General features: G+C 56.1%; 1 protein-coding gene across 2 annotated transcripts in view; it reads left to right on the top strand.

Annotated features, from left to right (window-relative positions):
• Positions 1–5,914: 5,914 nt before the first annotated feature.
• The window catches only part of GFRA2 (GDNF family receptor alpha 2), a 93,848-nt gene continuing 87,416 nt past the window's right edge, over positions 5,915–12,346 (top strand). The window contains exons 1-2 of one of the 2 annotated variants that reach the window (XM_037813323.1): positions 5,915–6,621; positions 11,941–12,255. In XM_037813323.1, the coding sequence (XP_037669251.1) occupies positions 6,582–6,621; positions 11,941–12,255 (355 nt within the window). In that variant the 5' untranslated portion in view covers positions 5,915–6,581. The remainder of the gene's footprint in view (positions 6,622–11,940; positions 12,256–12,346) is intronic. The other variant, XM_037813324.1, reaches the window with a different exon arrangement.

The raw sequence follows: 12,346 nt of genomic DNA, 5'->3' as shown, positions 1-12,346 counted from the left end.
CTTTCCTAGCCGATTGCAGAGAACGAGCGGCCACAGAGAGGGAGGAAGTTGATAGAGTGGAAGAGGTATTTAATATTTGCGATGGGGAATCAGAGTGGACAGCACAGAGGAGGCAGTGGGGGACAAGAAAAGATGGGGCAGGATGAGCTGCTCATGGAAAACGCAGGGATTAGCTGGACCTGCAGGGCAGTGGATTTCCCCCGTGGTTTGGGGCAGCGTCCCAGCACCTCTGGTTTCTTCTTAGTGAAATGAGACTCACTCTACTCCCCACTTCCCACCCCGACACGGGGTCAATTAATATCAGAGAAGTTAAGGAATGTCAAAGAGCCCTAGATGTATGCAAATTATATCATCTTTCTCTATTTTGTAATTAGTTGAGACTAAAGGAAGCCCTTTCTGGGATTCTGAATTGTTTTTGTTTGGGAGGAGAGAGTACTAGGGAGATGGGCAGAACTGAACCTCAGGACAGTGGGAGCAAAAACTCTGGAATCTGTGTTAATAGTAGCGGGGAAATCCCGCTCCATGGGTGGATGGATCATGTGTTTCTGGCTGTGTGAGGGAGGCCGCGATGAGAAGGTGGAAGCTCTATAGACCAGGGGGTCAGAGGTCCTAGTTTTGAGTCCCAGTTCTGCCACTTGCTGGCTCTGTTGTGACCTTGGCCAGGTCACGGGTCATCTTCAAGCCTGAGTTTGTTCATGTCTAAAGGGAAGCTAATTTTGCCTTGCCTTTCTCCCAGGTATGTTGCAAGGATTTAGAGATCATGGATGTAGAAGGTGCTTTGTGAAAGGGTGGGATGCAGTATCCACATACGGTGGCATTGATAGCTTCCTGCAGGAGTAACTTCCTTTCTGTCCCCCCAGCCCCTGATTCCCCCCCACCCTACTCCCCGCCATGAGGCTGCTGCAGCAGCAGTTTCCTCCCCTCTGATGGGTTACCTGGGGCTTGGGGGCTCCCTGGGGTGGGTAGGGCTGCAGAGAAGTCTCTGAGGCCCAAGGAAGAGGATCAGTAAACCCAGATTCCACTTCCTGTGGGTACCTACCTCTAAAGAGAACGATGAAGCACTGAGATCACTGACCGAAATCAATTAGAGAAATCAATGCCCCTGAATGCAGTATGCGTTTCTTGCCTCCCAGCCCATTCCCATACACCCTGCCCCAGCAACCGTGTTCACACTTTTGGAATCCGTGCTGGTCTCCATTTCCAGAACAGCTCTCTCTTTCCAGGCTGGGCCTCGGGTCGGAGGCAGCTCTGTGGGAAGGGAGTGTTGGTGAGGGGCTGGGCCTGCCATGAAGAGGGAGATGGGGCTGGAACAGAGCTGGGAAAGCTCATGGCTGATCCAGGCCCAGGAGGGGTCCTCCCTGTGGAGCTGTGTCTTGCTACACAAGATCCTTTCCAGGCTCTGAACTTGAGCCCCAAGGATTAGGCTGAGACACAGCCCACAGTAAAGATAAACAAGAAATTTCAAGTCTCATAATTTCCTTCACTGTTATTGGATAGTGCAGGGAGAGAGGGGCATTTAAGGTGTTTGGAATTGGGACATGAAAATTCATTGGCCTCAAGAACCATTGCTTTGTTTATTCACAACACAGAGGTTATCAGTGCAGGGCCCTGGATCCAGAATGCCTGAGTTCAAATCCTGGTTCTGCCACTTAAAATGAGACCTTAGACAAGTCAAATCACTCCTCTTGCTTAAGTTTTCTCATTGGTAAGATGGGGCTAATAATAGTATCTACCCCATAGAGTTATTGTAACAACTAAAGGAGTTAATACATTCATGCTGTAAAGTTAGCTACTGTCTTAGGTTATTGTTTCCAATGATGAAGCCTGAGATCTCGGGGCTGCTTGCTTTATCCTGGCCTGGCCCCTCTAGGTGGAAGGTAATTTCCCTCCTCCCAGTTCCCCAACATCCTGCTGATTCATCTTTACAATGCCTCTGACAACCATCTCCTCCTCTCCATGCCTATCTCCATCTCCTGTTTGGGCCCTCATTACCTCAGGCTGAGACTTACAACCACCTCCTAACTGGCCTCTTGTCTCCATCCTTCACACAGTTGTCAGATCAATCTTCCTATAACGCTGCTCTCATCATGTCACCCGCCTGCTCAGAAACCTTTCGTGGCTCCTGTGGGATCAGGAAGCCGGCAGTGCTTTGTCCTCCACTGTGCAGCCCCAGTGGACGTTCCAGATCCTCTCCCGCCTGCCTCTCCCCTCCGCTACTTCTGGTTCCTCCCAGCTGTTGGTCTGGTCCTCAAACGTTTCTTACCACCATGCCTTGGTGCACACTGTTCCCCTTGCCCAGAGCGCCCTCCTCTGTGCTCACCAAACCCTACCCCTCTTTCCAGGTCCAGCTTGAATTCTACCTCCCCCGACATCCAATGGTATTAACTGTTCCTTTCTCTTACTCTGTTCCGGGCTGGCTTTGGGTTGCTCACTATCTTTTCATGGGTTATATGACCTAAGTCCATCACTGGCCTATAAAGACTTCCGTGGCAAGGTCTTGGCACGGTGCTGGGGACAGAGTAGGTATCCAATAAATATGTGCTGGCTGGTCGATTATGGGACGCTCCAGGTCAGGGTGCTGTCTCATAGCTTGGGGCACCCCCACCTTACCAGCCCTGTGGTTCCTAACACATCTTAGCCACATGTGAGCCACCTTCTTTTTATTCCTGGTTGGTTTTTTTATCTCTGGAGCCAGGGAACCCTCAGCTTTTCTCCACCAGAGGAAAGGAAGGGATGAGATTCTACTGGGAGCAGCACCAAGTCTGGTCAGATAAGCAGTGCAGCTACGCTGTGATGCTGACGCGTGCGTGTGTGTGTTGGGGGTGAAGCTACTACTTCCCCCTCCCTAGTCCTTTTTTCTACCTGCTTTCCTGCTGTTCTCACTCTCTGGAGAACCCACTCCAAAGACAAGAGGACAAGAGAGAACAGGGAAAGGGAATGAATTGAAGGCCACAAGTGTTCTCTTTCCCTTCTCCTGCATATTTTAACTCCTGGATTTGTGGTAAGGGAGGTGCTGTCTTGGGTGAGCAGGAGGCTCATCTGCCCTTGAGCTCAGGAGCAGCTGGGATGACCCTTGAGGGCAGTCCAAAGGATACAGGTACCTGAGGGTGTGCCAAAGCGTGTCAATGAATCTAAGGGCTTTTGTTAGCCAGCACCTGCTGAGACTGTCTCCTTTTCTCCCATGACTCCCTCTTACCAGATCTGCCCATTATCTTTTATCCTCTAGGAAGTAGTCTCTCTCTCCTTTAACCCCCTATAGCCTTTCGTCTCTGCTTCTCATTTGCCACCCAGGTTTTATTACCTTTGTCAGAGGTCTCTAATCTGTCTTCTGGATCCTAAGAGGGAAGGAGCGGTGTTCGGCAAATAACCACCGGGTTTCTGAGCACTTTCTCCCAGCCAGGCATTTTACCAGCTGCTTTGTATATAGTCCCTTATTTAACAGCCACAACAACGTTGTGTTTTTTTTTTAAATCTCCATTTTATAGATGAGATAACTAAGATTCAGAGATTAAATTGCCCCAGATCACAACTACACGTGCTCATCTGTATTTCCTTTGCAGCTCCTGGCACACTGGGGCCTTACACATAGCAGCTCAGGAAATAATATCTGAAGGCAGATCAGGTTGAGGGTTGGGGTTGGCAGAGGATGGTGTGTAGTGGGAGACGCCTATATAGACAGGAGAGAAGAGAAGGCTGAGATCAGAGTGTCCCATGGCTACAACAAGCTGAATATTGGTGATGGCCAGTGTCTACTGTCCTCCTGAAGGCTGGGTGATCCCTTTACTCAAGTCCAGGCTCCCAGCCTCTGGCCTCCAATCCAAGACTCTCCAGCAGTATAATTCCTATCCCTGTTTTAAACCCTTGGAACCTACACTTCACTTGTCTAAGGCCGGTTCCTAAAGTCCCTCAATTTTTGGGAAGAAGCCAAGGGACCTTGTCAGATGTGAAGTCATTTCCTACAGGTGGAGAGGCAGGCTGGATGGGGGCTTTTCCCAGCTCCAGTCCCCAGTCCCACTCCAGATTAGGGCAGTGGCTCCAGCTATCTCCACTCAGTGGCTGGGGGAGAGAAGGAAGGGGGCCGAGGGCCAACGCCCTGGGATGTGCCAAATCAGAGAACGTTTGGGTAGAGCACTCTGCCCTTCCAAAGCTCTGAGAAGTGGCGTTCCCGCCTAAATCCGCAAGATGGAAGTTGCTCCCTCTAGCTTTCCCACTAGCGAAGGCTGCTGGTTTGTGAGTGGCCCCTCCCTTCGAGCCAAGTTGATTTCTAGCATTTGCTCTTTTCTAGAATCTTGTTCATTAAAAACGCAATTTGGAAGGCACTACCAATACACCTTAGATCCAGCCCAGATGCGCTTTTGGGCAGCGCGTAAAGTTTACGAGGCACTGGGTATACCCCACTACGGCACACTGTGTGCGAGCAAAGCTGTGTACAGGAATGTCTGCGCGAAAGCCGAGGGAGGCAGGGCAGCTCTAACGTAGCTGAGGATGTGTCAGTAGAGAGCATGGAACTGGGGTGCCCAGGGTGCGTGGTTATGTGCCCCGTGCGCGCCACGGCGTCTGTACCCGCGGGTCCGCAGCCCACTACCTCCACAACGCCCCACCCCTCCAGCCTCCTCTGCCGGAACGTGTCAGCAGCCTCACCTCTCCTTGCTGCCCTTTCCCAGCCAGACGCTTCCTTTTGGTGTTTCTGGGCGTTTACTGTAAATTCCGTGACTAAAACACGCTGGTGAGCCCCTTCTTGGCTGGGGGAGGGGGAACCCCACCCACAGCCACGGGAGCCGGCAGTTGCTAGCTGTCTGGGACCAACTCCCCCGAGCCCAGCCGGCAGCCGAGAGCCGGGCCCCGAGTGCGGGGGGCGGTGGCCGCCGAATGTGGCGGGGAGGTCTCGCCGCCTCGGTCTCGGGCGCTCCCGCCGGGGCGGAGTGTGAGCCCTCGCTCGATCCCTCCTGTTGGGGCAGGTTCGCCGGCATCCGAGGAAACGATCAGGGAGCCCCGGAACAGCAACCTTCTCCCCGCGCCGGGAGAGGGAGGCCAAAGGGGAAGGGGAGTCTCGAAGGGTTGCGAGGATGGGGCGGGCTGGGGGCCAGCGCGCCGCGGGCGTGCGAGGAAAGTTCTCGAGCTCCGCGTGGAGAGCACACGTGTATGTGAGCGCGGGGCTAGACCCGGGACAGGAGGGCTGCGCGGGGGCGCAGGGGGCTGGCGCTGGAGGGGGTCCTTTTCTCTTGCGCCATCTGGGAAACGCTGTTTCGGCTGCCGGGACAGGGACGAATTGGCCAGCGAAGGGTGGAGCCCCCTCTCCACACCAGGACCACCAGGTCGCGGTTTTCCCAGCGCCCCTTCCTCATGCCCCGGGAGGGCTCGGGCGCCTGGGACTCCGCGCCCCGGCGCCTCGCCTCGGCCTCCCCAGGCCTCCGCGCTCCGGCGGCCGCAGGGGGCGGAGGTGGGAGCAGTGGGGAGTGGAGAGCGCAGCCCGCCGGCGGGAGCGGCGGTGCGGGGTGGGCGGAGGAGGGCAGTGCCGAGGCTTGGGTGGGCTGGAGCTAGAGCGGGAGCCGGGGGAGCTGGCCAGTTTCCGGCCGAGGCGGCAGGTCAATCTGGGAAAGGGCGGGCGGCTGAGCAGAGGCAAGCAGCGGCGCAGCTCTCTCGGCCAGCGTTCGCCGGCGCCACTGCCACCGCCGTGTTGCTGCCGCCGCTGCAGAGTGTCGCTGCTCCGCAGCGATCCCGCGCCCCGCGCTGCCAGCCGCCTGTGAGCCGGAGCGCCGAGCCCGGGGCGGAGGAGAGGGGCGCCGGCGCGAGGGCCGAGGAGAGGGAGTCGAGAAGGGGGAAGGGGGCGGGAGGAGGGAGGAGCAGGGAGAGAGGGCGCAGGGGGGAGGGAGAGGAGAGCGAGGGAGAGCCGGAGAGAGCGAGAGCAAAAGAGCGAGAGCGACCGAGGAGAGAGGGAGAGGAGAAAGACACACGCAGAGACACACGGGCGCTGGAATTCCATTAGGAAAAAAAGTGAGGCGAGCCGGGGTTAGCGGGAGAAGATTTTTTTTTGAATCTTTTCTTCGTCTCGGTGCGAGAAGAAGCGACCTGTCTCTCGGCCTCGAAGCTGCCACTGGATTGTTTCTGGGCTTTAAGACCCGTCTGTGGATTTCTTTCATCTTTGCATTTGATTCCGATCCCCTCCCTTGCCTCTTACTTCCAGCCCTTCACTCGCAAATCGCCTTCCCCACCACCCTATTCCCGCCCTGGGAAGCCCAGGGGGTTGGACCCGCGGGGACTCGCGCCTTCCCGGACGAGCCGAGAGGAGGTCTGATCTCAGGACTGAGCTGTTGGCTTTGAAAACGCATATATACGTTTTATACGTTTATATTTTATTTTAGTGGGGAAGGGGGGGGTCGTCGAGAGGCAGCCCACCCGCCCTCCTTTCACGCTGCCCCCTCCAGCCAGAGGCGAGAATCGCAGGACTCAGGATCTTCACTGGGTGGACTAGCTGGGATCTCCGCATTGGATTTGGGGCCGCTTGGCTATTATTATCGTTGTCGTTGTTATTTTTTACTCAAGGGAGAAAGAAAGAAAAAAAACTGTGGGATTTATTTAACATGATCTTGGCAAACGCCTTCTGCTTCTTCTTCTTTTTAGGTGAGTACTTGCGGGCGGCGAGGGCAGCTTGCCCGCCTGAGCCTGGGGGGAAGAGCGGGGCTGGCGTTCCGGGCGCGGGCGAGAAGCCGGAACGCGGGGAGTGAGCGGGGACCCGGCGGGCGAGGGCGCGGGCGGGAGTCGGGACTCGCCCCAGCCGGCGAGAGACCCGCGGGGAGAGCGCGCCGGGGACCGAGCCCGGCCCGGGCGGCACCGAACCCGAGCGGAGCCTGGGCTGCGAGGACGCGGGAGGAGCGACAGGAGCGGTGGCTGGCTGCTGGAGCGGGGGGATAGGGAAGGAGAATTCAAACATGCACACCGTCCCCGCGCTCACGTACTCACTCATTCACTCAAAATAATGGGTTTAAATTGCGGTAACAAAAAAAAATCCAACTCGATCTAGAAGCGAGGAAGGAAGAGGCTCAGTGGTGGGAAGAGAGAAATCATGCCAGTCTCACCTTTCCCGACCGGCTCCTGGAGTTGATGGTGGTGGAGGGCAAGGAATCCCCCCCCATCTCCTGGATGAACATCTGTGAGGGAGTGGTCACCCCCCAACTGCTAATCAACCTCATGAAAATGCACCCCTTCCCGCAGCTTCACTCCCTACACCACTTTTCAAGTTCCTCCCATAGTTTACTCTCCCTCCCTTCAGACCTGGACTGATGGGTGGGTGGGAGGTGAAGGTTGTGAGCAGGAGATGTTCACTGCCTTCTATTCTCCCTCGGGGGGCAGGGGTGCGGGAGTGGGGACCCCGTAGCTGATCGGAAGAGGGGTGAGGGAGGCCAAAGTTTGCTTCATTGGGTGGAGGGGGGAGGGCGGTGAGAGAGGAAAACAGATTTGAACAAAAACCACTGTTCATTTTGTAAACCCCCTTCTCCGTGGGCAGGGAGGAGGGGCTGTCCTGTGCCCCCCAAACCAGGGCAGTTTCCACCCAGAATTCTCGATGCTTCATCCCCTTTTATATTATGTGAAATCTCAGCAACTTGGAATCTGGGATCTAGAGAGAGCGTTCTTAGGGTGCTGGCAAGGCTGTGCTGAGCAGAAGTCCAGGGCAAGGCTGTGTGCGGCCAGGCGGCGGGCACTCCAGGGAGCCGTGTGCAGCCACTGTTGCGATGTGTGTGCTGGAGGAGCGCGGTGTCTGTGTCTGCTTCAGTAAAGGTGTTTTCCAGCCACCCTGCCCCGCTGGCTTGTGAGGGCACCCCTCCTCTCCTGGGGAAGGCTGTGAGGAGGGAGGTGCTGGCCAAAGAAGGCCCCCTGAGGTGGGGGAGGGCTAATGAGTGTTCACTGGACTAGGACAGGGGGTTTGGATTCATCGTTGGTCAGGCCGTGGGCCCTCTGCCAGTCCCCCTTTCTGGTCCCTTCTCCTCTAGGCTTGAGTTCCCGGGGAGGGAGGTGGGGACACGGCCCTGCTCCGGGGTGTGGTCTGTACCATTCTACTGCCCTAAGCCCGAGGCAGCTTCTCTCCCGAGTGGGAAGGGCTGAGGGAGAAAGCCGGGAAGGTGCTCCAGGACCCCCATGAGCCTGCAGCCCTTCCTGGCAGCCCTCTGGACGTGGGTACTCACTCTGAAGGGACTATTATAAAATCTGACCTTTTATCCTGCTGCTGGTTTGAAAACCCAGCTTTCTGGGGCCAGGAACGATCAGGGACAAGAAGAAAAGAAAATTGTATTTCAGGAAAAGCAGCCAGATTGCCCGCTGCTGAGCTGTGCAGACCCGGGGCCGGCAGGGTGCGTTCGGAGGTGGGGATGTGGGGAGCAAAGGGGGATGGTGTGGGCCCTTCAGCTACCTCCAGGGCCCTGTTGGGGGCAGGTTTTCCCAGCTGAGGGGGCTGAGGAGTCGGCTCTGTCCTTCCCAGAAGTGGCGCTGGGATCATGCTGTGGTGTGTGTATATATGTGTGTGTGAGTGTGTGTATGTGAATGCCATATGTGAGTGTGTGTGCCGGCGTGTGGTATCAGAAATGCCCACCTGCTGTCTTCTCTGGGAGTAAAGACGAAGACGCCATGTGGAACCGTGAGACTAAGTGGTGAGAGGAGGTGAGAGCAGGAGAGGAGTGGGGTCGGCATTCCCTTTGATCACACTCCTTCAGTTTTTCTTTAGTTGAGAAGCCCCTTTTTAAAGTTGGATGTGAGGGGTTAACTGAGTGGACACAGAATATTGAAGGATCTGGGTTAGGCCAACAAAGAAAGAACAGGTAGGTTTGTGTTAAGGAAACTTCAGCCCCAGGGCCACTTTTATGGTAAGGAGCCCATATTTGGGAGTTGATTGGAAATTCCACTTGAGGAAGGAGGCTTCTCTGGAGCTTGAGTGGTGGGCCATTTCATGGGGCATGGCAAAGTGTATTCCCAAGGGCAAGGGCTTTCAGTGTGCCCCTCCCAGGGTGCTGAGGCCAGCCATCCTGATCCCCAGTGTTGATGTGCTCAGGAAGAGAATGAGATGGGAAAGAGCAAACATAATGGGCAGTGGTGGGGAGGCTGGCCAGAGGACCCACTTCTGACTGGCATTCCAGCTTGCATTCTAGAGCTCATGGGGACATTTGATGCAGGAGGGCATTGTAGGTTCTGTGCAGTCTCTCAGTTACTCTGCATCTCTAGAAGCTGTTCCATGTGTCTTGATGGGTCTGAGTCTTCTGATCTAGGACTTCTAAACATCACTAGGATACCTTCTGACCTTTATTCTCCTAGAATTCTTGGTTAAAGGCTCCAGGTTTCACTGACTCTTTTCTCTGGCTGGGCTTGATTGGTTGTGGGGGTCAGGAAGCCAACTACAAAGAGTGAGGGACAGGTGACAATCAGGGATAGTTTGGTCAAAGGATGCACTAGCTCTTTGCAGAGCGTCCCTCTGCCCTGGTCACATGCACCAGTTGATGGGGTGGGGAAGCCCTTGATTTTAGTTCAGGAGCCCTGGAGTTGGTAAGGATTGTCTTGGGACCCCAGGCCCTCCCTGCAGGGCAGGTGGGGTAAGTGTCCTTACTGCCTAAATCCCCTGAAGCTAATTTCCTGACCCTTAACTTGCTGTAAATTCTGAGCCTACAAACGGCAGAGGATGTGACAGTGCCCCTTTCTCAGGCCACTTCCAACAGTGCAGCCTTAGCTCAGTCGAGGTGGGAGGGGAGAAGTTGAGGGGGACGCTGAAGGCGAAGTTTGGTGGCAGGCCTGGTGCTGGGCCGTTCTTGAGGCACTAGCAGGCTAGCAGGCTGGGGGGTGGCAGCAGGTGCAAGCCAGCCAGTGTCAGCTCAGCTGCTCCTGGGTCCCCCCAGGTACGACCGATTCATGCTCAGGGACCTAGGAAACTGCTGAAGCCAGGAAATAAAGATGCTGCCTCGGCTAGGGTGGGAGGACACCTCTCCGGCCTGTGCCTGGGCAGACGCCCTACTACCCAGACCCCGCACCCCACACTAATTCCTTCTCTGGGCTTGTCTCTGGCCACAGCCTTCGGCCCCTTCTGTTCTGGGGCGGAGTTATGTTCAGTGAGAGAAGGAAAGGTCTTTTATTCTGGCCCCTGGGGCTTTCTCCCCACTCCTGGCCTACCCCCAGCTCCTCTCTTCCTTCTTGTGGGTTAGGCCTTGTGTCCCTTGTCCTTTTGGGTTTGTTATTGTAGGATTCTTTTTCCCTTGGTGGCTCTCGGGACAGACAGGCTCGCTGTCCAGCTCTGCCTCTAGGTGTCGCTGTCTCCCTGCGGTAGCTCCCCCCTGGCAGGGCCTCCTGGGGGGGAAGTGAGAAGCGCTGTTCTGGGTAGGGAGTCGGGGGAATTCTGCTGTATTCAGAGGGGGCTTCTGGCCTAGAATCTTATTATGTTTTGGGGTGGGATGGATGGGAGGAAGTCTGCCAGATCACTCCTTTGGTCTTGGAAAAGTCAGTCTTAGGCTTCTGGGCCGCGGGTATGGGCTTGCCTGGGGCAAGAGCTGGAGTGAAATCGGTTGAGGACAGGGAGAGGGGGAGAGGATGTCCACGTCTAGAGCAAACCGTTTGGAGCTTGGTTTTGAGAGGATCAAGTGGCCCCCTCCCTGCCTTTTACCTCGTTAACTTCTTCCTCACCCTCCCTTTCGAGGCACCCTGCCCTGGGGGTTTGCCCGCTCTGGGGCGGTGGCCGGGAAACGCCCGTGTCCTTTCTATTGCGGAGAAGCGGGGCTCGATCTGCAAGGCAAGGGTCTGAAGTGGGCAAGTGCGTTCCCTTTTACAGTTGACTTTTTGTTTGGCTCTTTGGAAGGGAGGAAAAAAAAAGACAGAGGAGGAGAGGGTTTCAGAGGAGGGAGGAGAGGAAAGAAAGAGAAAAAGAGATTGGAGGACAGAGAGAAAAAACAAAAAGAAGAGGTGATGGAGAACCAGACATCTTGGGAGGAAATCCGAAAGAGAAGCATGAGATAAAGAAACAGGGAAAAAGTGTCTGGATCTGGTGAGGGGGAAGAGAGGCAGGCAGAGGGAGAAAATGGAATTGCTTAGCTAGAGCCTTTTTGTTTGGAGGGGGCCTGAGATGCAACTTGTCCCGTGGAAGGCACGTTTTTCCGGGTCTGTGTCTGGTGTGAGTTGGCCTGGCAGGTGTGGAGGGGCTCTGCTGGGAAAGGGGAGGCTCCTGGGTTCTGGGCACCCCCCCCAACACAGGCCAGCCTGTCTCTCCCTGTCTGCCCCAGGAGGCATAGCTGTAGGCCAGAGGGGCTCTTCAGCCTCTGCCTGTGACCTTGAGTTGTCACTTCCTGTCTTTGGGCCTCAGTTTCCTCAGAGAAAAATGTGGGGGCTGGACTTCATGTTCTGTAAGGCCCTAACACGCTGTGAAAGTTAACTTCTTTTTGCTGGCTTCAAGGCTTAACAATCACAGCGTCTTGGATGGGCCTCTGGTTGGGACTGAGGTTTATAGGAGGACTGGGTGGTATTAAATTGAGATCCCCCCTTCACACACCCCAGCAAGCCCTGCAGCCCCCAGGATCTCTGCTAAAGCTGTGACTTTCTTTGGACTACGGGAATCTCGGGCTGTCTTGTGGTTTTGAGCAAAAGCGTCGCTGATTTTATTATGCTGCGCGCCTAGGCCCGGGGCCAGTGCTGGAGAGTGATGGAGTTGAAACTGGAAGAAAAAGTATTAGAGCTAGGGAAGAATGACAGCTTGGTTCTGCTTTGGGTTTGGGGGAGGATATTGATGTCTTGGGATCTTCTCACAGCCTTTCCTCTGATCCGCCCTCCGTTGGGGAAGGCAGCATTGAGTTGGCCTCGGCGTGCCTCTTTGTGAAACGGGTCCAAAGGCCCCGGAAGGGCCCGAGCCCCCAGGCCCGTATCTTGGCTCGGAGACTGTGGCGCCCTCATTCATGCTTGTCTTCCCTCCCCACTGCCCAGACGAGACCCTCCGCTCTTTGGCCAGCCCTTCCTCCCTGCAGGGCCCCGAGCTCCACGGCTGGCGCCCCCCAGTGGACTGTGTCCGGGCCAATGAGCTGTGTGCAGCTGAACCCAACTGCAGCTCCCGCTACCGCACGCTGCGGCAGTGCCTGGCAGGCCGGGACCGCAACACCATGCTGGCCAACAAGGAGTGCCAGGCGGCCCTGGAGGTTCTGCAGGAGAGCCCGCTGTACGGCTGCCGCTGCAAGCGGGGCATGAAGAAGGAGCTGCAGTGCTTGCAGATCTACTGGAGCATTCACCTGGGACTGACTGAGGGTAAGCCTGGGGGGCCTCCAAGGGGAGGTGGTGGCCGTGGTGAGGGGACTGAAGTAGGGCGTGTGGTGGGCCAGGGGTGCAGGAGGAAAGG

This window comes from Choloepus didactylus, chromosome 20 (assembly GCF_015220235.1).
Source record: "Choloepus didactylus isolate mChoDid1 chromosome 20, mChoDid1.pri, whole genome shotgun sequence".
Classification (NCBI taxonomy): Eukaryota; Metazoa; Chordata; class Mammalia; order Pilosa; family Megalonychidae; genus Choloepus; species Choloepus didactylus.
The sequence above is the reverse complement of the archived record's forward strand: the minus strand, read 5'-3'. Positions and strand labels throughout refer to the sequence as shown.